Raw genomic sequence first — 25,660 nt, 5'->3', positions numbered from 1 at the left:
CAGGCTTTGACAGAGGAACATCTTGTTGCCTTACCAGTACGACATAGGACAAATGCTATTGGCAAATATTTTATGTTTCATACTGCCAAATTAGCTGTATTGCCAAGTCATTGCCCTCTGAGGATATGACTAATGCATGTCAGTATTGAATCTACAACTGTTTTAAGAATGTGAAAATAAAGTGTCTGGTACTACTATCCTGAGGACAAAACCCACAATCCTAGTGAACTTAACATTTTGAAAAATTAAGACACAGAGGTGAAGTCTTTTGCAGATAAAGACAAATTTGCCCATAATCACTATATTCTACAGTTTGTAAACTGTACATTTTGTCTATAATGGAGAAGCCACAAAACAAGTCAATGAAATGGACTACGCTGGTGTAAGTATTGGTGTTTTATGCAGTGAAACCAGATTGGAGAGTTCAAGTTATCTCGTCAAGGTTGTTCGTTTCTAAAGTCATTCTGCAATGACAAGGATGCTCAGAAATATATAACTTGGATTTTCTTGAGTGATATGCATTAGCTAAAGATAAATAAACTGTAGATCTATCATAGTGACACAAAGTGTGTCACAATAGTGTCATCTGTTGATCATACGACAGATCACTATCAAGTTTAAAGAACCATTATTTTACCCAGAAACAGTATGGCTAGAGCCACACACACTCAGACATCATACAGAAATCATCGTGCAAACACATTTAGGACTGCAGCAAGCAGAAGTAGAATTTACAGCATTTGCATTCTATAGTTTTTCAGTTCAGGATGCCACTATCCACCCTTTTCCTCCTCCAGCTGCAGGTTTTTTCCCACATTATATTCCTGAGAGAGGAGTGTGCTTTGGTGAAACTCGATTAAAAGATGTTAGAGTCATTTTAACTCAGACCTCTGCTGTAAACTGTATATAACATGTACAAGTGCCTAACAGCTTTTTCTATAATTTCCTTACATTCAGTATTGAGAATAAGAGACCTTCAAATCGGTAAATTGACTTAAAATTATTTTCTAAAAATCGAAATATATTCAAATAACCACCTAATTTCTTCAATGTTAAAGATGTCACTTGTGACCTTTAAATGTGTACCTAGATATTCTTTCTATAATCAATAAACTATATGTATCTAAGCATTAAAATTAATACAGGTGTATTTTTATAGTGGTTAAATTTGATGCAAATCTCAAGTGCTATTGCACACTTTAAAATAATAAAGTTACTTTTCTTATTGTGCTTAAAGTTTAAGAACTGTAGATCTCTCGCAACAATCTAAGAACATTATTAGGTACATTTGCACATCTATAATTATGTAATGAAAAAGCATCTGAAAATAAAAATGGGAAACCAAACCAACTGGAAATTTGCACACAGACAGTCAAACAACAGAAGTGGGAAAGGCTGGATAGGTATGTCTTTTAGCTTTGATGAATTCCAGAATAAACAAACCCAATTGTTCATATACTGAATTTTTGGATTTAATGACAATAATCTCAGCCATCAACAAGGTGGCAAGCTGTAGTTTGTAGTATGTGGATGTTGTCATTCAATTTTTTAATCCTTTTCATCTTCATTCCTTTTCCAAAAATAAAGTTAACTCCTAAAATCTATTTTATACTTAGACATTTGATTTGAGTACTTGATTGAAGTGACAGAGAATCTTTTAACATGCATTACTACTGTATTCTCATGCCTGCCTAATTCATAAAGGTTAGAAGGGTTCTGCAGGAAATTTTGTTTAAAAAATTCAATAGACTAAAGGAGGCGTTATCTTAATTTATCCAATTTATTACTCTTTACCAATATTAATTCTTGAAGCAGCTCTTCCAGGTATGTAAGGACACGTATCTTTATTAAGAATTATTATTTTTTCAAGTGTAGGAAAGTAAGATAAAAAGATAGAAGAAATATTTCTCGAAGAAAGTAATAAAATGTTTAGTCAAGCCTTTCCATGTCTGAGATTATAATATTGTGTTGGAAATACTAAGACACTAATTCTCAACATCTTTTGGTCATTATGATTGAAATCTTTACTGTAATTTAATGTTTTCTATAACCAAACATGAATGAATGCTATATTTAAATCTCTAGAAATAGAACATTGTTTGTGCACATTAATGTAAATGTTGGAGAACTGATGACCAATTTGTTTCTTTGGCTGCATCATGCTTCTTGCCTTTAGATGTACCCTAAATGTGTCTATATCCTCTGCACTTTTCTTTAGTAACAAGACAACAGAGTAGGCAGAAAGAAGTTTAGGAAAACTGTAGCCGGGAGACTAAGGAAAATGTGTACATTATTCTGACGCATCTGCAGACATGAACATTACATAAGCCCTTCAACACATGGTCTGAAGGGTAAGCAGTTCTAAGGGATGGTTGTAATTTCCCTTCTCTCCAAAAGATGCACTGTGAACTCCAAAGTCATCTGTTGGAGAAAGCAGAAAAAGGAAGCATGATGAGAAGCAGTTTTCGGTTTGATGCTAACGTGTATTCATTTCTCGGAGAGACCCTTGGGCTTCTTCTCACCTCATTTGAAAGTCTCCTCACTTGTTTCACTAAGGAATGGAGTTGGAGGCACAGAGCTATTTGGTGGAGTGTTGTATAGGCCGCCTCCTTGCTGTTTGGCTATGGGAAATTCATTTGATATTCCCTACTTTCAGTTCTTTTCTCAGGGAAATATATATAAAAAAGTCATTATCGTAGGAGCGGACTATCACTTGAAGAGGAAAGGCCGTGTTTGAGTACTGATCTTCACACCTGTCACATTGATAACATCAACATATATAATAGAATCTGTGTTTGTCATAAGTTTTTTATTTTTTTGCTTTTTTGAGACAGGGTTTTTCTGTGGTTTTGGAGCCTGTCCTGGAACTAGCTCTTGTAGACCAGGCTGGTCTCCAACTCACAGAGATCCCAACTTCTGCCTCCCAAGTGCTGGGATTAAAGGCGTGCGCCACCACCGCCTGGCTTTGTCATAAGTTTTTCTGTTTTAGAGTATACCTTGATCCATTTACTATCTCACACATGAAGAACTGTGGAACCTACCAAATGCAATTCCATTTCTTAACATCTTTGAAGCAGTTTGTGGACATGCCTCCTTAATCATTCCACAAACCGGTTTACAAGAGCACATCTTTTCCCCAGGAACCTTCAAAACGTCTACCCCTTCTGATTTTTCCCCACTTTCCTTAAGTTCAATCTTGAAGCTAAAATGGTGAATGTTTTTCTTTTCATGCCGCCAGTTGTGCATTTTCACAGCAGTTGATTCTGTCCGCACACTTGCACAGAATGCAGATGTGGGGTAACTGTGCATGCAATCAAGCCAGAGACAATAAGAGATGTCCTCTTCAACTCCAGGTCCCCACAGTATTGTCTTACACCTAATGCGTACTCGGGAGACTTAAAGTCTGCATTCTGTGATTCACATGGAAAGATCGATGGGGCATCTGCAGAGAAGAGCATGCAGATACTCTCCCATTCTAACTCCAGAAAACCCTGAGGTGGTAGATGTGAGGCTCCTGCTTTGAGATTATTGCTTGGACAGAAATGCCATCAGAGCTGTCTGAGTGAATAATGTTACCTGCACTCGACCCTGGCAAGAATGTCTACAGTTCATGCCATTCCCTGCTGGAAATGGTTGGAAACTAGAGTTAGCCCATAGGAGCTGGCCCAACAAATGAAGGAAGAATGGGCAGTTTTGCACAGTGCTTATGTCCATAGATACTGGAGGGATACAGGAAACATAGATCTTGTGTTTTTATGCCCTGTTTAAGCTTATACTAGAACTGTGATTCTTATAAGATGGGTAATAATACACCCACTTAATATTACTGCTCTTTTGCTAAATGGGAACCAGAACAACATCATTCTCACTGGTAACACAGCTGCATCATGATGGGATGTGTAGCATATTTGATAGACAAATACCCCAGGACACTATTTCTAAAGCTTAATGTACTCCAGAATTATCTGGGAATCTTTTTAAAACACATATTTTCATTGCCTTATCTAATCAGCTTCTAGTGATGTTGATGTAGCCTTACAACTTCTTGTAAGAACAAGAAGTTCTGTTCTTACTTAAAGCATACTTGATATTATATACCCATATCACAGTTATTTTAAAAAGTCTTTGGGCTAGTAGTCCTCAACAGGTGTTTTAGTTACCTGGTGAGATTATAAAATACAGATTGCTTGACTACTCCACCCTGAGAGGCTGCATTCATTACATCATTGTATCTTCATTGGAAATTGAGAACGTATAAATTAAGGGTGTTATGTTTGTTTGTTTGATTTTTGTGATCAAAGGTGATCTGAGTTAGATTCATTAGAATGAATTTAACTAGAAATTGCCAACTCATGTATATATCAAGTGTATCAGATGGATGCTTTAAGAAACATCATATAAAAATAAATTTCATGGGAAGGTGTCTGGGTTTTTGTCATATGCTTTAAGGACAGTTTTTTAAAATAATGTATTTTGATATTATCCTTTTTCTTTGAAAACACATAGCACAGTAAAAAAAAATCATTTTTCTATATTTCTTTTACTTCTTCTTCCCAAATACCAATCATGTTAATGGTTTTTTCATGCTAAAATTATTATCAATCCACATTTCAAATTATTTTTTACATATTTAATGTTAACTTTCAGGTAGTTCTATTTCTACCTATTTCTTATTCTTTTTTGTGCATGAATCTATGCTTACACTATCTGTTACTAATAAAGCAAATGATCAACATTGCCTAATATATCCAATCAGACATACTATTTAAATACTTAGAAGTTTCATTTTCATAAGTTAAGGTATTAAAACTATTTTCCAAGCATTTGATATATATCCAATCAGACATATTATTTAAATACTTAGAAGTTTCATTTTCATAAGTTAAGGTATTAAAACTATTTTCCAAGCATTTGATGTTGAATTAAAAATGAACTCCAGACTAAACAGTATGTTTTAAACAACTGAAATCAATTGATTTGTTTAAACTCTATAATCAGAGCCTATCAATAAGGTCATCTCATTTCTGATTCACTCAGTGTCTCCTAAGAGGATACGATAAAAGAAAGGGGTGAGTGATTCCTGGGACTATTCGAATAGGACAGACTGATGCTTGCATTTATTCGTCTCAGAAACAGTCTTCTAACTGTGTCATGATCTCTGTGATCCTTGCTGTCTGATTTCCAAAAGTAAAAACGCTATATCTGTGACAAAGACTGAACCTGTCATGCCTTGTGGCTAGTCAGCTGAAGCTGACACAACTTGCTTCCTGCCATCTCTGACTGCAAAGGCAGTACCAGACATCAGGTTCAAGGGAAGAAGTCAATGGGATCAGTGTTAGAGAATTTTATGCCACATTTTCCGATAAATCGAACCCCTCTGTGGCTACAATTATTTGTATACCTGCCAAGAACATCCTGATCATTTAGCTCTCTGTCGTATCAACGGGAGGTTTGATGTCAAGGGTTTCCTCATACAAATCAAATAAATAAGTGTTATTTTAAGTGTTGGGGGAGGCAAATACCTGGAGTGTTGTTCTCGACTAAATCTTTTTGAGCTAAAGGGACGTTTCCTGAAAGTCACATGTTCAGAGTCCTTGGTTAGCACGAATAGGGCTAATTGTAGAGACACCATTATTCAATATGGAAGTGTCTCAAAGTCGCACACTAGTCACTGGTCAAGAACAGTTCTTGAATTCAAATTACTGCATGGTTTACCTTCTTTGATTAACATATTCCAGGTTATTTACTCTATAAGACTCTTACTCTTGGCTGTGTCTTCTATGAACTTGGTTTTACTTTCCTTTTGTTTTCTCTTTAGTTTTTTCATACAGGGTTTCTCTGTAGCTTTAGTGTCTGTCTTGGAACTAGCTCTTGAAGACCAGGCTGGCCTCAAACTCACAGAGATCCGCCTACCTCTGCCTCCCTAGTGCTGGGATCAAAGGTGTATGCCACCACTTCCTGGTGATTTTACTTTCTTTTTTTTTTTTTTTTTTTTTTTGTTGTTGTTTTTCGAGACAGGGTTTCTCTGTAGCTTTGGTGCCTGTCCCGGAACTAGCTCTTGTAGACCAGGCCGGCCTCGAACTCCCAGAGATCCGCCTGCTTTTGCCTCCCGAGTGCTGGGATTAAAGGCGTGCACCACCACCGCCCAGCTGATTTTACTTTCTTGATCATTGCTATTAATTCAATTATAAATTCTCTTTGCAGTAGGAGGTCTCTTCTCAACCTTTTTGCTGTTTATGAATGAGAATCCAATGTTTCCCATCTCAATTTCTCTTTTAATCAATGGCACTGTGTTTCCTTTAAAGACTCTCTAATCATCTTATCCACCCATTTACAACTCACTTAATTAAACAAAAGTCACATTCACAGATCTCTAAAGGGCAAGTCTTCTTAGTACAAAACATGCATGATCAGAGCTCAAAAGATAGCAGAGGGTCAGTGAGAGATACTCACTTCCTCTAAGATTCTCAGAGAGCTTTTGTCATAGAACACAGAAGGAACTTCATTTCTTTCTGAGATCTTAACATCAGAGGACCATTTTCCTAGTCTGTATCTCATGTAAGTGCAAAGACTCTTACTATAAAAAAATTCTTTTCTGAATGTATAAATACATTAAAAAAGGCTTTCAATTCAGCTGGTCCAGGTTCCTGGGCAAGTTCTCCCTTTAACTCAATTCTGTTCATTCATATTTTCTTTGAGCAAGGCGAAGAATCCATATGGCACTTTGCATATTCAGGCTCTGCCTAGAAACACTTTAATTAGATTATCAAATTCATTAAGTATTTTCCTTCTTTCCAGACTTTATCAACAGGTAGCATTATCTAAATTTCAGCAACTAAACAGAAAAGGCTCTTGTCTATATATTTTAAGAATATACTCTCTGATTTAAATAACATCATAACAAGATTCCACCATTAACCTCCTCTCCAAACATTTTCCTTCACAAATATTTTCCCTGGGGTTATTTTCTGTTTGTTTCTTTGTTTGCTTGATTTTCACTGGCTTCTCGATGCATCCATCTCTTATATGCCACCTGGTCCCTCAGCTACTGCCACATGTTTTAACTTGTCATTACAGCAGTAGCAATTACTTCCCGTCATTAAAAGCTGTTTTGGTTATGCACTGTTGCACAACAAACAATCCCCTGAAACTTTCTAAGATAAAACAGCAGCACTGTTGAACTTAACATTCTGAAGCATGGGCAGGACTTTTTGGAGTCATCTTGTCTTTGAAGTACATGACGTCAGATCAGTTGTTGAAAACTGTTGACTGACATTTCTAAGATGTGCTGCTCACAGGGTTTAGACATTGATGCTCTGAAGAATATTTAGAGGAGATGATTTTGGATAAAGAAGCCCAAATGAAACCTAAATGTGGATTGCCTATTGCTACTGCCCAGATTCTAAAAGATCCATTTCAATGGAACCAGAATGAGAAATCAGTGGCTTGCCTAGCATGCACACTAGGTACAGCGTCATTTCTATCATACCTACTGACAGCCACATGAGCAGTCATGGACATGTCAAATAACCTGGAAGCCAAGTTGTAAAACTGTCATATTGATTTGAAAAATACAAAAGCAATCTATTACAAGATGTAGTTTAGGTTTTCAAAATATTTTTAAAGAAAATACAATAACTGAAATGTTTAATGGGTTGATTTTCCTTTTAGTTTTCAGAGATAATATAATTGCATCACATGCCGCCCTCCACTTCCTCCCTGAATACCCTCCCATATACTTCTCCTTGCTCTTTTTCAAATTTATGGCTTATTTATCATTAATTGCTGTTGCATGCATACACACAGTATATATACACATTATATATATAAACTATGTATATAACATGTTTGTTTTCAAGAATTATCATTTGATATAACTACTGTGCTCTTCTCTGAGGACTATTTCTTCAGCTCTCAGGCTTCCTTAGTTGCCTGTGATCCTTTATGTGGGGTTGGGCAAGGTCAAGCACATTTGAATTCCTTATCTGTCCATACAAAGGCCCATTTCAACACTTTGGGGCATTATCATCACATCTAGGGAGTTCTAATCAAAGACTGGCTTTGCAATCCAAGTAGCCAGTGAGTGGGAATCTTTCTCAAATTCTTATATCTTTGATAAGCTGAGACTATTAACAATATTTGTCACTCTTAATGCAAAAGGAATTTGTGATGATCAATACAATGGTTATTTGTGGATATTGACTGGGATGACTGTTTAATCAAGAACTCTGGAGATCTATCAACTTAGTCTAACAGTAAACTTCACCCATCTGTAGATTCACTTATCAGAAATAAGGCAGAATAAGGTGAGTTAAGTGTAGACAGGAGGTTGGGTCTGTGTTCATCAACATCCTTACAGATGAAGAATTAAATTGATAAAACTCAAACATTTTTATTCAGTGAAATTTAATAAAGTATGCCTTTGCAAACACCTGGTTTTATCTCAATGTGGATTAGTGTGGGAGCGCTATGTTTGTGGGGAGATAAGAATGTGTGAAGACAGAGATGCAGAAAAAAGTGTACTTCTCACATCACAGGCTCCCCAACACATTATGTTAAACTGCCTGAGGAGGGAAGTCTACGTTCACAGAGATGGGAGTGAAGATCGAATTTCACTGGACAATCTTGTCAGGGTGCATGTGCCAGTGTCTTTATGTGTGTGTGTGTGTGTGTGTGTGTGTGTGTGTGTGTGTGTGTATGTGCCAGTGTCTTTATGTGTGTGTGTGTGTATGTGTTGCTGCATTGCATAATAATACATTAGAATACAAGCACTGTATGAGTATGAGCATGTGTGTTGCCTTATTGGATAATCACATACCAGATTGCATGCACACACATTCTCTCTCTCTCTCTTTCTCTCTCTCTCTCTCTCTCTTTCTCTCTCTCTCTCTCTCTCTCTCTCTCTCTCTCTCTCTCTCTCTCTCTCTCTCTCTGTCTCTCTGTCTCTCTCGTCTCTCTGTGTTGACTCATTGAATAATCATGTATTAGAATGAATCAGAATGCATGTATTCACCTCTCTCTCTTTCTCTCATGTGAGTGTGTGTGTGTGTGTGTGTGTGAGTGTTTGTAGACACTAAAAATTTAATGGAAAAAATCCCCCCTAGCTAACTTTGGGATTTCTTTTACTTTTCTTGTGGTTTTCTATGTTATAGCTTTTCTCTAAGGCCTTCTTTAAAGTATTTTCAAGGGTTTTAGAAGTGAACTTGCAAAGGGAGATGATGACACATGAATTCAAATATACCTTAAACATTTGGCAATAGGAAATTTTGCAGCACCCTGGGAAGTCAGGGTGTATATTAGATATAGTCAAATAGGGAGGCAGAGGTATTTCCTACAACTGAACAAAGGGGGGGGCAGTTATTAGTTAAAGGTAAACAATGAGGCAGGAAAATTATATATAGCTGAACAAAGAGATTGGTTTATATAACCTTGCTACTAGAAGTTTCTATGGGGGAAGAATCTCTGGATATAAACATCCAGGGTTCAAAAGCTGTAATAGATGCGTTTTTTCACATACTGTCAACATATACACAGGGACCAGAGGAAACTGTGCCATCCCCATGGGGTTGAGTTATTGGTCCTTGATATGCTTGTGTCCATGCCAACAACACATTCAATAACATTGTACTCATTCTCTGCAGTATCTCTTCACTTTAGTCTGCACTAACTGGACCCGAGCTATAGAATGCATCTTGTAGTATATACTATATAATTTAAAGATTCAAGCAATACGTATCTCATAAACTCTGTATTGATATTGTCATAGTCATCACTCTTAGTGATATAAAAAGTTCTGTCTGTGAACAAATCCTTAAAAAGTCTGTTTATGAATAGTTTAAATGGGAAATTATTTAGTAGAATAACCAATGTCCATTGAAAATATCTATCATAAATATGCTATTTATATGGATTTTTATGATATGATAGCCATATGATATGAATAAGTTTGATTTTAAGCTTAAGGAAATCGTTACAAAATAAAAGGCTATGAATTCTTTACCAACATAAACTGCGACCAGGTTGTATATGATCTGCCGATTCCTGAGTGCTCACTCAAGATTCTTGGGCATGATATGCAGGATCTTACTTGTTCACGTTTCCACATTATGCTTGTTTTTCTGTGTGCTTTGGTTTTGTGATTTCCATTTCCTAACAGGATTTGTCATATATTTGTGTTCCCGAAATATTTCTTTTTCTTCAAGGTCCAGACGAAGTAACAACTCCTTCTGGAAGTGAAATATGTCACAGAAGCCACGTAGACTTGAAAAAGGACCAGTGTGAAATAATTCATGATTAGAACTAATTTCCATTCCCTTTTCAGACTAATGCCGCTGAAAGCATAGACTACTTCTCATCTTACTTTTGTGCCCCCTTTATTTCCAACATGAAATTGGTAATTTTATATTGTAAATTACTAGAAGTTTATTAATGAATGATCAAACGTTCTTTAAAATCCTGTTTCCTTGTAGTCCTTCTCTGCCTATGGCTTCTGCAATCTTCTTTGTTCTCCTATGCAATTATCCCTGAGCCTTGGGAAGGGGCATATAATGTATATGCTTCATTTAAGGCTAACTACTCTGTAGTCACTAATTTTCTGTACCTTAATCAATTTTTAGTATGGTGTTAATCACTACCCTCAGCACAGAGAATCTACTCTGATGTGTCTTGAGATCTGTACTGACCTGTGGGTATTTTTACAAGCTGGTAGAAGTTAGTTTCATTCTGTATCCTGTTGTATGGAGAGAGGGACTGCTTTTGGTCGCGGCCACCCTGCTAGCTTATATCCGAAATAATCACACAGGAACTGTATTCATTCAAATACTGCCCGGCCCATTATCTCCAGCTTCTTATTGGCTAGCTCTCACATGTTAGTTTAACCCATCTCCATTAATGTGCATCGTCATTTGACTGTGGCTTACTGGCATGAGTCTAACCAGCATCTGGCTTGGGCAGAAGAACCATGGCGTCTGCCACACTGCCCTTCTTCCCAGAATTCTGTTCTGTCTTCCCTGCCTACCTGAGTTCGGCCCTATCAACTAGGCCAAGACAGTTTCTTTAATAACCAATGAAAGCAACACAAAAACAGAAGGGCCTCATACACCACACAATTTGTTACAAATTGTGATAGCAGTATAATGGCATCCTTCTTGGGGGCTAAGACCAGTTTAGCTATAGGTTCTTGACCTTGTTAGTGCAAAGTATGGATTTTGTCTTGTGGAACATATTTTAAATTCAACCAAATAGTTTAGTTATTGCTAATAACATTTGTACCAATGAACAATACTTTCCATGCAGGTGTTTTTACACTGGCAGCCTTCAAAGTTGTAGAAGATTAATGATGAATTCCCCTTGCAGTAGCATTTGTTTCACATTGTAGCACTTGGAAAGTAAGTCAGAGCTAAACCTTTCAGGCCAATACCAGCTTTATTTCTCTCTGTGTGTCTTCTGTTTTATAGATAGATTGGGTAATGTTTCCTTTAAGGAAAAGGTTTGGAAGAGTTTAATGTTTCTTTTACATAGTTTAAGATATCTCTTCTCATTAGTGTTTGATAGAGACAATAGAAACATATTTGTTACAAATTGTGATATCTTCCCTGTAGACACTACAAGAAAATTCCTTTTGATAGAATATGACTTTACAATTTAACTTTTACTATGTCCATATCAGATTAAATTTAGAGAATTATACAACTATAAGGGCTTAGAATGCAAGCAGGAGTTGGGCACATTTGAACTCTGATACCATGATTTTATGCATGTGTATTAATTGTCTGACTCTAGGAAAGTAACATAGCTTCTCTTTATGTTTGTTTCCTTGCACATCAATCATTATTAGCATCCTCCTTCATTAATTCCTTGTCAAGTCTTTTCTGTTATACTAAAACTATACTTTTTGTTATTCAGATGATGAAATGATTTATTTAATTGTCTTAATATACTAGGCAATTAATTCTTTTTAATGTTGAACAAATTCCAACATTTTTTTCCTAAGAAGAAATTATAATGAAGGTTTATGTGAAAGAAATTAAAAAGCTATTCTCATATATTTCTGAAAAAAAAGTACCTGCATAGGCAATATTTAAAATGATAAAAATCTGAGTTACACTCAGGCAGTTAATTAGAGGTTAATATGAATATCAGGGATGAAAAACCATGCAGAGACCTCACTGGATGCATTTAATCTGAGGGCTTGCTTTATTTTTGGTAATGAATTTTGGGGCCACATTTCTACCAATCAGAGTTCTATAATAAGTTGGTAAGTGTATAGAGTAAACAATGACCCACCCTACTAATAGGTGAAGCAGTGTACAGCTGTGACTACATGACCTGGAATTGTAACGTAACAAACCACTGTGATGGAAAACCACTTATCTTGTGGCTTTCTAAGGTTTACTAGATTAATCCTTAGATATGATTTCAATTTTAAATTTAGTAGTTAAACAATTGAAGAATGGATGAAGAAAGTATGGAATATATACATATTAGAATACTACTCAGCAGTAAAAAACAAGGACTTCTTGAAGTTTGCAGGCAAATGGATGGAAATAGAAAACACTATCCTGAGTGAGGTAAGCCAGACCCAAAAAGTACATGGGATGTTCTCACTCATATTTGGTTTCTGGTCATAAATAAAGGACATTGAGCCTATAATTCGGGTTCTTAGAGAAGCTAAATAAGAAGGAGAACCCAAAGAAAAACATATAGGCATCCACCTGAATATTAACCTTCATCAGGCGATGAAAGGAGACAGAGACAGAGACAGAGACAGAGACCCACACTGGAGCACCGGACTGAAATCTCAAGGTCCAAATCAGGAGCAGGAGAGATCACGAGCAAGGAACTCAGGACCGCGAGGGGTGCACCCACACAGTGAGACAATGGGGATGTTCTATCGGGAACTCACCAAGGCCAATGATATTAAAAACCATTTCTTGCTTTTATTAAACGATTAGAACAACTCTTTAAGCATACCTGACTACCACATGTCCTTGACTCTCCCATAGTTTTACTTTTCTGTGACAAAATGTCAGGGGCCAGAAACCTGCTACTATGGATGGTGACTACTTTTTTCTCCTGAGAAGCTCTGCTAGAAAATGCATAAGTATGGTTTATGTTTTAGAATTTCCTTCTTTGCCCAGTAAAATACTAATCATGTTTTAAAATTTGTTTATTTGGAATATTTTATGTTTCCTGGAACTAATGGCTTAAGAGAAAAGTGTAGTTGTAGAATTGGACCCCAATCTGAAATGATCTTGGAGAAGGGTAGGTCAATAAGGAAGAAACTTCAGAGTTCAGCACAAAATTGGAAAAAAAAAATGGACAGGAGGTAACTTCTTTCATTTAAGATTCTTGCAGTTGCTTTGCAGCTCAAGGAATTAGTTGACATTCATATCTATGGGCTAGTTGGACTTTTGGAGGCAATTCTTCTTTTTATAACTTTAATCTATGTTCTAAAACCATTTTTGTTGTTTCTAGTTCTATGTGTTATCTCTCATCCCTACAAGAATTTGTATTTACTGGAATATATGAAGTAAATATTTATTAAATGAACAGAATCTAGAAAAGATATCTTTCGAGTAGAATCATTTCTGTGAAAGAATAGTCATTTTTAGTTTCACAATAGAACGCCTATGAGAGGGAAAACAATGGGTGAACATGTGGTCAATGAATAACCGAAAGCCTCAAGTACAAAATGGTGACAAGGGTGACTTTCTGATGCACTGTGCATTAGATGCACTAACTTTGAAAGACTTCCACTGGCAAGTTGTTCAGAGGAAGACTTACAAATATAGAAAAAAATGGCTAGGCCTATAGTGTGATTCCTCTATAACCTAGTGACATAGAGAAAGTCAGTCAAGGTGATTGATTTCACATTGATTGACTCTTGTGATCTTATAGAAAACTGATGGGCACACTAAAAGTAACGAGCCAACATATATGGATACATTAGATTGTGTTTTACTCAAATAACTTTGCCCAAAACTTTTGCCAGCCTATGTCAAAAAGGAAACACCACAAATGCTGATTCCCAGCTCTAGATCGCAAGAGTCAACAACAGCTTGTTATAGCTGACAGGGCACATCTCTTTCATATTTTTGCTTATCATCTTCAATTTTATGCTACTATATTAAGAAAAAAAATCACTTTTCTTCTCTTAGAAATTAAGATATTTAGTGGGTCATATACAGACATACCAAATCTTCTACAAATACAAATAGGTAATAAAGATTTGACATTTGGGGGGGTTGCTATTATTGGGCATTATTTTGTAAATAACACTGAAGAATCAGATGACCTATATTCTTGTCATCTTCTTAATGTATGGAAACAAGCTGGATAAGGTGTGTGCCTCTCAGCCTCTGTTGGCTGCATTGCAGATGGGCATACTAGGTGTAATAGGCCAAGTTGGTTTAATAACTCTTCTCCAATAAGCTTGGTGATATGTGCAGCTACATTTTAGATACAAGTAAAACATTACAGAGATAAAGACAAAAATTTTAAACAAAATAGTACCATTATCTGTGGACTTATTTTTTTATTAACTCTCCAAGTATATTTAGAAGTATGGCCCATTAGTTATAGGTTTGCATACTTTACTCAATATGTCATTTTAAATTGCATGACAAAGATATGTAATATTCTAGTTTGGCTTCTTTTTAATATGCACAAACAGATGGTTTGAAGGAAAGACTGATATATAAATATATCTGCGTATGTATCTATGTTTACATGCACATATATATTCAATCTATTTGATATTACCATCTGGTAATAAATCAACAGTATTCATTTTAGTTTTATGCCAATGTCAATAAGGTAGTGGCTTGCATTACAGTTACCTTGTCCAACTCTTCTACTCACTTATCTTGAATTATGTGTGTTTATTTAAGTCAATATGCTACATATATCTTGGTCAGTAACACAGGAATTTATAATTCACTGTCATCCAGGCAAGGAAGGAGAAAGGGAAGTCTCTAGAGATAGATCTGGTCTTTTAGAGCATCAGCTAAATATAGCATAGTCTTAATAATGACCTCTGGACTCTGTAAGGCACTTCTCACTGCATTCCTTAAATTCACAGAACATTAGAGTTATTTTATGGCAGTCTTTTTCCAGTAGCTCCGCAAGGACTGAACAATTTACAATTTCATTTTCTTAAGAAAATTATGAGCTTATTGTGCTCTAAGGTGAAGCAGATGGATTGTGTATTTTCCTTTTGACTATCATACTGGCTTCGGCCCGACAAACTCTTTGGCTGTGATAAAGTATAAAGTTGGAATACAAAGGCAATATTTGCAAGCAGCTAGTATTTAAGGAATGAAGACATAGCGAAAGGAAAACACATTAAAATGAGTCCTAAATTTAGCACTGTTTATTCCCTTCAGAATGTCATGCATTAGATGTAAATTAAAAGTAGAATTAACATATATAATAACAATGACATGGAAAAAGGAAGGGTGTAACAAATTGTCATAAACAATAAGTGTATTGCCAACATTCTTAACACTGCACATAAATGCTTGAAGTCTTATATAAAATGTGCTCTATGAGGGATCAGTTTATTATCTATCTAGCTATCTAGCTAGCTATCTAGCTATCTACTCTCTATCCTTTGTCTGTGTGTACTATGTTCAGTATTTTCACTAGAATAATATTAATATATATCTTATAAAAGGATAGTGGAACGAATTAATAATGAATATTAATGTTTAGAAAGAAAATAAACAGGAGATGTTTTATGTTTTTTTAGAAAGAAATGTACAGAATTTTCTTTATCCTCTATAGGAATCTGAGATTGACCAAAAATGAAACAAAACAAGCAAACTCACACACACACACACACACACACAAACTGATATGATTTAAGTCTATCTTACTGAATAGGCTAATTTACTCAGGCTATAAACAGGAACATGGAAGGAGGAAGACTGATTAGGAGCATGGAGAAAGAGAGAGAGAGAGAGAGAGAGAGAGAGAGAGAGAGAGAGAGAGAGAGAGAGAGAGAGAGAGAGAGAGAAATAGGTGCTGCTGAAGGGGGCAGATGGCATGTAACTGCTGAAGAAGAAAGACACTAGAACAGAACCTAATCCAGTAAGCCACAGCCTAATGGCAATATGCAGATTAATAAAAATGGGTTAATTTAAGATGTTAATTAGGTATTTGGTAGAATCAGCGACTCTGATAGACTTTCAGTCAAGCCACTTGTCTTACACAAAGAACACACAGAACAATAATCTATTGAGAAATGTCTCTTAAAATATTACCATTTGCATGCCATCTTGATAGTGCCCATTAGTTAACTGCATTCTAACTAGCTCTTTTAACTGACTATGGGTTGTCAAATAACCTTTAGTTATTTATAATTGATTATACCACCAATTGCAAAAAAGTATTTCTAAATGTCTTACCTTTAGTCTTTAAAGAGTTTAAGCCTACTTCTGAAATCATGTTCCAAGACCTTTCCATTTTTGGAAGTTTAGTTTAAAATCCTAAGTTTTTTTTTTTCTATCATCTATTCTCTTCATCTTCTTTTCTGAATTTTTGTCATTGCTCTTATGCTCTGGTCAATTATAAACTCTTATTTTGCATTCTCTCTTTGACAATAAATTACTGTTCATGATTTCAACCACTCTACTTGTAAAAGAATCAAGAATTATTTACTGGACGCCATGAGCATCTGTAAATTTGTCAAATTATTCTTTTCTTATAGTGTAACAAGGTAAGGATGCTGATTTCAGGCAATACCTGTAAACGTAGCGGCAGCTCATTGAGCCAGTTAGAAGCAAATTTCCAAGTATTGTGACTTAAACATTCAGTAACATTCCATAACTTTGATTATAAAAACATAAAATTTATGGTCAAATTTTTGAGTTTATGTGATAGAAAGAGATGATAGAAAGTCACTGTGAGTTAAATGATAGACCTGCAAAAATTGTTTAGGAAAGGTATTATTTAGTATTTCCTTTTATGCTTCATCTTTTTTAAAGTACGGCCTTGTGGCCACTGGAGATATTATTTTCCTACCCGATCTTTTTGTTTATCTCTTGTGTTTAGAAAATGAATCTTTAATGAATGTTAATCAAGTTTCTAATTATAATATCTTTATATTTAAAGTTTATGTATTAGATGAAAGGCAAACATTTTGGGACCAGTCACAAAGGGCAGGAATAATTTCCTCAAAAGCATATATAATTAATTTTATTACTTTATAATATCTTTAAAATTTGAGATCTTTGATTTAGATCAAATTCATTGATTTAGAAAAAAAGTGAGTCTTTAGTACTTAAGTGTGAAATTTGTGCTGAAAATCTTCAGTTGCAATTTAAATCCTGTGCAATCATCCAGAATATATAAAAGTACTATTTGTGTGATATTTAGGATTATAGACTAGCCATATCTTGTTTGTTGATTTTATTTGCTTTTTATTCCTCATGCCTATTTATAGTAATTTTAAAATAATAAATACTAACATATTGAAACATTTTTATATAATAGTTTATACAACAAAACTTTCTGATTTGTTATCAAATTATATATTCTTATGAATGAAATCTGGGTTTTTGTGTGTGCTTCATATTCTAAAAAAGAAAGTCTACTTATCATTTTATAACAAGAGTAATAATAAGACTAATATTAGATGATTTTCAAAACAAATAAAAATGTGCATACCTAAGTAAATTCTTTATAGTACTAAGAAAATTATAAATAAACCTTTTGAATCTGTTTTTTGTCAGTGAATTGCATCAGTGTGTGGAAATACACAAATAATACTATATTGAATAACTAAACAGAGCAACGAAGAATAAATAAATGAATAATCAAATACAATAACAATTTTTTCATAATATGATTACAGTATTTTTAAATGTCCTTAAAGGCATTCTGTATGATAAATTGGAGATTGAATTCAAAGTATAAATAATTAAATTATTTTCAATTCACTGCTTTCTATGATAAAAGTAGGGCATATTTATTAGTATTACCATAAATCATTCCATATATCCTAGCTTTTAGGAAGTGAAAATTTTTTGGATCAATTGGTAACTCAAGAAAAGAAAAGATTAGGTCCCAAACTAATATCCTTCCACTATTACATCAGGAATAAAGTTCTTTCCAACTGTTCCATTTTAGAATATAGGATGATATCATTCTAAACTTCCAACGCTATACCTTTAATCTAACCCTAAGAGTTCACTCTAGTACAATTAAACAATAAGTTGAGACCTTGACATATTTTATCACCTCTTGTGAGTTCAATAGGGAGATTGGAGATGGGATGGTGACCATAACGATGACAACTAGCATAGACTTCAAAACATTTTCTACAAAAAGTAATGTTTCTGCTGGGCCTTGAGAGAAAGTATGATACAAGAGAAGCAAAAGGACATGGCATGTAAAATACAGGTGTAGGCATAGGTTAAAAGTTATTCAGACTCCATGAGCTGTACAAAATTACCTTATCATGAGAGCAAGTAGTAAATAAGTAAAAAGACAACAGAAATTTGTCACAAAAATTGGATCCTCATGTTCAGCTCCAAATTCTTCCAACATAAAGAAAAAGTCTCCTTGCTTCAAGATCATTGACTTAATATCAAGGGAATAACACCTTAATCTCTTTAGAAGATGGATGGCCTAATCCATTCTTGAAAAAGGATTCATTAGAGAAAAGGAGAATGGCATTTGGTAGTTGAAACTGTATTTAGATACCCTGAAATGCCATTGTTTTCTACAAGACAATTGAGGCTACCATCTGCGTCTACTGCATTAAGGTCACTTTTCAATGCAACAGAAACAGTTTATCTTTTCCTTTATATTTTTAAGAAAAAATATTCCAAAATGCTAAATAAAAAGGAAAATGCTGATGTATCAGTATTAGAGTTCCTAGCCAAGATATGTAAGAACTTTGTTCTTACCATACATACAGAGAGAGAGAGAGAGAGAGAGAGAGAGAGAGAGAGAGAAATTAAAAATTTAGAACCTGGAATAAATTATCACTTTTAAGGACTTAGAAAAAAGTCCATATGTGTTTCTATATAAAATGTGTGCACATAACATCAAAAAGCAAACAACAGCTACCAACTACGATACTGATAGATTTGGACTTATCAAAGATTGTCAGGAAGCCTGACTCAATGGCTCACCATGCTGTTCACTGCAAAGGATCAAAAAGGATCAAGACACTGCTTAAGGGCCAGGATAGATTTTCCCTGTACTTTTCTATGCTCTCAGGTGACAGTCTTTGTATTGACTATTTGAAACAAGCAGCTTATTTAGTTTTTGATGACCACTTAGAAATGGCGTCATTAGGTTGAATGCAATAATATTAAATAGACATTCACTGTAATTTTTCATATACAAAAGAATTATATTAGGAATTAAAATGAATTAATATTATAAAATTAAATGAACAACCAGCAGTATTTTACTGTTAAGATATATGAAAGTTTAAAAAAAATAATTCACTAAGGGGGGGGCTTTCAGTGATAAAAACAGAACCCTAAAATAGTGAGGTCAAATTGTACAACTTTTCATGGAGGGTTGTAGATTATAAGTGAAATTATTAGACAATTAATCCTTATAGAATTCATCAGAGTCAGTGTGATATCCAATTTCAATTTCCAAAGATTTCTAAAACTCAAGATAAAAACAACAAATGTGTGAACATTTGAAGATTTGGTCCTGTTTAGGTCCCTAAGGATAATCAATATTCCCCAAATTTTGCAATAAAAATTGTTCGTGTTTGAAAGACCAAAGCTGAATAAATTTTAATATTATTATAGTATAAAATATTTTCTTTAAACAAACATAATATACACAGTGCTGATAATACTGGAAATTACCAAATGCAAAGGCTAGAATGTACCTAAATACATGACAGATATTTATAAGTGATAAGCTTTATTTCTTTCACTATAAGATTTGCAATAATTTCAACAGTAAAATGTTAAATTCTGGACTTTCAATTTCCCTGGGGAGAAAAATGAGTCAAAACAGCTGTGAAGGAGGATAAGTTAGGGTTCTGAACTTTGTTTGCTGTAAACACAATTCATTCTACATTGCAGGAGCGCTCATGGTCAGGGGAGAAAGCGATATAAGCCTTTAAGGACAGAGTCGTTTTGAATTTAAAGTGTAACCTTTGCAGAGTTTTGTTGACTAGACAAAATTTGAAATGTCATTTTCTTGTCTTAGAGATATGTGTTACACTGTTATTAGAATTTCCATTCCATTAAACTAGACAGTCACATGCTTTCTCTATAAGAGAAGGAATTAATTCATTAGGGAATAAAGAACACAGTAAAAAGGGCAAAACTTGGGAGGCATTGAGTGCCATTATCTTAATTTCAGGAAGTTGTGTCCCATTACTCGTATGAGAGTATTTCCCTGTCGTCAATGTCGGCTAAAGATCATCAAATCAATTTTGAATTTTAGGGCCTGCTTCCCCAATTAGCTGAATTCAAATTTTAAGGGTTAGCAAGGAAGTAACAGTAAATTTGCAGTATGGCTGTAATAATTATTTTGTGTGTGCTTTAGAAATCACTTTTATACATAAAAGTAGTGATATTTTAGGTTTTGTAGATTCTTTTCCTGAATCCATTGTCAAAAAGTTTGATATTAAATGTAAGCCTATTTGTCTATATTAAAAGCCAAATATGTTTTTCCTCACTGTTGGCTTATAAATACTCAGTGCTTCAGTAACCCAAATAAATAAATGGCCCTCTCCATTTCATTCTGTATAATTTACAACAGATCAAAGATTATAACATGGTACAGTCAGAGTCAAATTGAATTGCATTTATTACTCACCAAAAAATATTGCCTAACCCAACAATACCATTAAGAACCAATTATATTGTGTGTTTGTTCAGACACATATATACATATACTTTATATTTAGTTTAGAAACCTAACACTTTTAGATTATATATAGAGTTTTCTACTATAGAAATAAAGATAGAATCATTAAAATATTATAATTTTATTTATATGAATGTATTTATGAAAATATCAGTCTTCTGGCCTTTTCAAAAATATACTAACATTGATTTTTAATGAAACACAAAGTTTAAAAGATGCATGATTGTTCATCTCTAATTTTATCATTTTCATAACTGTTGTGAACTTCTTTTCAACAAATGATTTAATTCTACACTTGTACTGGCTTCTTAAACCTGAACTTAATAGATACAGGCTTAGAAAATAAAAGCTCAGAATGGGCACTTTTCTCTCCTAGTGAACAGATAAATCTTTGTTATATACATTGATTTTCCTTTAAAAAATTGTCTTTATCAATAAACTTCATAAATACAATGTCTCTTAGTTATTTACATATGGTTCTTTGTGAAGTAAGATCTCAAAAATGGTGGTTAGAATATTAATTTGCTTCCTTTTTTTAAGGAGTGAAACATTTGTTATTCTTCATCAATACTTTTAGGTTATACTCTACAATCTTTAGTTGGAAAACATCCTAGGGAAGGGAGACAACAAAAGTCATAGAGAGGGAAGGTGAGTTACAAGTTCAAAGGAAACACCCTGAATGCTGATACTATTTTTTCCTTCCCATAGGAAACCACAGCCAGATATCTCGAGTGCCTGTTGCTATTAAAGTGCTGGATGTCAATGACAACGCCCCTGAATTCGCAGCTGAATATGAGGCATTTTTATGTGAAAATGGAAAACCCGGCCAAGTAAATATCTCCATGTTGTTAATGCTGAATATGTTTGTATACAACTGTCTCGTATTTACTTAATCTGCATCATCGTGTGCATTTTGCACGGGTTTGCTCTACAAAGTCACAGGCATAACACTCATCCAAATGGGAACAGAAAAGAATATTTGTCTTTTGCATATATTAATTCTCCTCCTACTTATGACCAAATTGTTTCATAAAAGTGGAATGATCTGCTCTGCTATGAACCCAAAGCCAAATCATTGTCTTAGGATTCATCAGATATGGGTGATGCGTGGGAATTGTTTTACAGTGCAGGAGCTTAAGGCAACCTTCAAATGACAAGAATCTAATCAACAGCTCCTTGCAGTCATGCATTTTTGCTTTATATTTAAAAGAGTAACACTTAATTGTTGGCCCAGAAAAACCAGTAGTTTATAGAAAACTTTAGGTAGCTATTTTTATGTCAGTACGTGTGTTACGTAAATTTAGGCAATCATAAGGTAGATATCAATTTTTAGAAATGCCCATAAGGCAATTATATGTGTAATAATGGGACTCATATTGCATAGATATACTGAAGACAGAAAGATAAAGGGCAGAAAATAAGAACATAAAGCAGAGAGGACAGAAAGATGAAAATACAGGAAAACAGGAAGAAGGGAGGGGATGAGAGAGGGAGGAAGGAATGGAGGGAGGGATGTGGGAGGGAGGGAGAGAAGGAGGGAGGGAAGGAGGGAGGGAGGGAGGAAAAGAGGGAGGAAGGGAGGGAAGGATCGAGGGCGGTTAGTGAGTAAAAGTAAGAACAAAATCTACAGAAGTCACTATAATCTGAATGTTGAAATGAAATTGGCCTATGTAAAGTATTACAAAACCACAAATGTAATAGATTTATTTTAACAAGGTGCTGAAGTACTGTATGTTTAAGAAATTTATCATTTTTCAACTTCCTAATTTATTTCTGGATGGTGACATTTTCATTTAAATAAACAGCAGCTGACAGCATGACACTGGAGTTGTTAATCCAACTATTCTTGTGCCTCATGTGGGTGTTAGGAATTAAACTTACTATTTGCCAAGAAGCTTACCTGACAAGAGTCATATTTTTTTTTATCCTAAAAGAATAGGACTGTAGCTCTCTAAATCTATTTTCTTATTTGATATTTTGCATGAAGGGTTACCTGCCCATAAAACAATGGGCAAATTCTTCTAGACCATTCTTGCTTAAATGCTTAGGTTCCCACCCACCCCCAGTCTACCACAGAACAAAGCAAAACAAAAGAAAACAAACAGACAAAATGAAACACACACTTCACACACAGCAAAGCTGAAGTTCTCAGAATAAAATGCATCATCTTTAAGTAACTAGGCATTCAGCCTTATGAGGTTTTATTTTCATGTTCCAAAATTAGCTTTGTTTCTTAAGTTCACAACATAGAACTGCCAAGTATGAATCATACCTTCCAAACATCATCCATTTGTGGACCCTATTGGCAGGATAAATCACAGTGTGCCTGTATGTGTGTGTGTGTGTGTGTGTGTGTGTGTGTGTGTGTGTGCATGTACACACATGTGTGCAAGTGCCTGCATGAACAAATATTAATGATACTATTTAGCCTGGGTGCTGGATTAATAAGCACAGAGATATTGATCAAAATGTAACAGGTCAAGTTCAAGGATATGGTTGTTACATGGACCAGAAAATTGATAGGATAACAGAGCCTCCACAGATAGAAGTGAGGCATTTATATATCATACAGACTCTGCCAAATGCATTAGAATTTAAGCAGAACTTCATTGCTCATGCAGAACTCCTCACACAAGTTCAGAGTCAATGGCATTGACACTAAACACATTGGCCTCTATAGTGGTATCGACAAGAATGCTGCATGGATCTCTAAGAATTTGGACTTTTACCCTGTGGAATTTGATTGTTTGTAAGGATTTAATGATTTTTTTCTGCAGTTCTTCTTATCTTCAGGGGGAAAAAAACAGAATAAAATTCAACACAGTGTTTCCCAACCTTTTCTCTGCAACATCAAAATAAAAAGTTTATTTTTTGTTTTATGAATTTTGCAAGTCACAATGAATGGTTTATTCTGTGAGCAATGCGTTTGCCATGTGTGTGTGTCACTGCACTGTGCCCCCTATGAGTGTGATTTCAGACTGCTTACTGGAGTTTTATTTCCATGAAGGGATCAACCATTGTTTTGCATTGGTTTGAACCATAGGTCTGACTGAGTGAGGCATCTACTATTGTTTATACAATTTCCTCAAACCCTCCGAAATCTTTGTGTCAGCCAGAATTCATGTAGGTCTCTTATATCATTCCTGTCTAACTTTTCGTGTTTAAATACATAATTCTTATATTTTATCTTATTCCTACATTTTTATTTTGTTACTAAACTTTTATAGTGTGTACTTGCGAAGTTTGAAATATTTGCATTTCTTTTTCCTTTCATTCCTTAATTTTTCTAGATAATCCCTCAGTACATAGCACAGGATGGCTTTGTACCCAGAATTTTACTGACACTTCCCATACTCAACCTTTCTGCCTCAGTCACCCCAGTATTGTGATTACAAGCATTTCCAGCTACACTATGTGTTTGTCATCTCTCATAATATACCACAAGTGGCTAACTCACTATGGAATTACAATTTTCATCCGTAGTGATCATAATATCATGAAAATAAATAAATAAATAAATAAATAAAACCAGCACTTACTCACTACATCAATAGTTATCTTAGTATTGTTCAATGATTTATGTTGTGCACGTGAAATACACAGATTTCAGAATAAACGTACAGAGAAACAGCTTCCTCATAGCTTTTGCACCTGGAGAAATTTAATAATACTCCAGGGCTAGCTCTTAAATATACCCAGTATAAGTGTTTGGATTGGAAGGGTATATGCAAAGCAACTTAAAATACCTTATGGGAGAGATAGAGAATCTACTTCACCATGCTCATATCAACAGTATTTGATTTCTCTACACACATCTAGAATCTTAAAGAAGGCAAAGAAAGAGGACCCTTTGCCTGTCTGGGTAATCAGCTCTACTTCATAATGCATCTTATTAAAAGAGGTGTAACTATCCTTCTGAAGGAACCTGGTGAATCCTAATGGTTCCTCTGACCTTCTCAAAATTCTGAGGCAAAAGATAGAGTTCATAAAACTGAGTCTCTTGAGAGAGCAACAATAACTATCATAAAGTGTCTGGAGTCACTCTCCATCACAGAAGATCCATCCAAATCCTTTCGTTTTTGAATACATTTAATGGTCCTGCTAAACAATAAATGTTAATGCAATATGTTGGATCACTATTCTCTTTAAACACCATGTCTAAATTATATGGGTAAGTTATCTTATGTCACATAATATCAAGTGGTATACATCTGCAGAATTTAAGTCAAGCAGAGTCTGATTTTGATCATCTACCAAATAATTAACTATCAGTTTTACGAGATGCATAAAAAAGATCTCTTCACTTAATCATGACTAATGCCCTGGATAAAACTGGGAATGTGAATTGCATTTTAAAATATCTCTGATAATTGACACCTCTGCTTGAGACGATGTTTATTGTCACTGTCACTGAGCATCACCAGGCCTTGGCTTAAGCATGAGAAATTTAGTGCCATACAATATCTAAGAGTCAGACTTTTATCATCACAAAACATTCTTTCTGCTCCATGTACACTCATTTAGAATTTACAGATTTTCAAGAAATTCTTTCAAACACCCAACACAGAAAGAAGCTAAATGGCCCTAAAGAGGTAACAATACATCAAGAAAAGTCCTCAGATTATAAGATAAATTCCACAGGTACAGAAAACGTTGGCCTTAAGAGTTCAGCCAGAGTCTATCTGAAGACAATGGGGAATCCAGCTGGACGGGAGGAGGAACAGGTAACAAATGTTCAGAGACTAGTGTCTTCCTTAAGTGCAGCTCTACATGCAGAACCACACATGGAGATTACGTAGAGCAG

The 25,660-nt window shown here is 34.8% G+C and overlaps 1 protein-coding gene across 3 annotated transcripts in view; it reads left to right on the top strand.

The window, feature by feature from the left end:
• Positions 1–25,660, top strand: part of Cdh8 (cadherin 8) — a 334,360-nt gene that overhangs the window by 243,113 nt on the left and 65,587 nt on the right. For all 3 annotated transcript variants that reach the window (XM_050144038.1, XM_050144039.1, XM_050144037.1), the window contains exon 8: positions 21,565–21,686. In XM_050144038.1, the coding sequence (XP_049999995.1) occupies positions 21,565–21,686 (122 nt within the window). The remainder of the gene's footprint in view (positions 1–21,564; positions 21,687–25,660) is intronic.

Source organism: Alexandromys fortis, unplaced genomic scaffold (genome assembly GCF_014885135.2).
Source record: "Alexandromys fortis isolate MF-2015 unplaced genomic scaffold, M_Fortis_MF-2015_v1.1 scaffold_1, whole genome shotgun sequence".
Classification (NCBI taxonomy): domain Eukaryota; kingdom Metazoa; phylum Chordata; class Mammalia; order Rodentia; family Cricetidae; genus Alexandromys; species Alexandromys fortis.
This window is presented reverse-complemented; position numbering and strand designations above follow the sequence as displayed.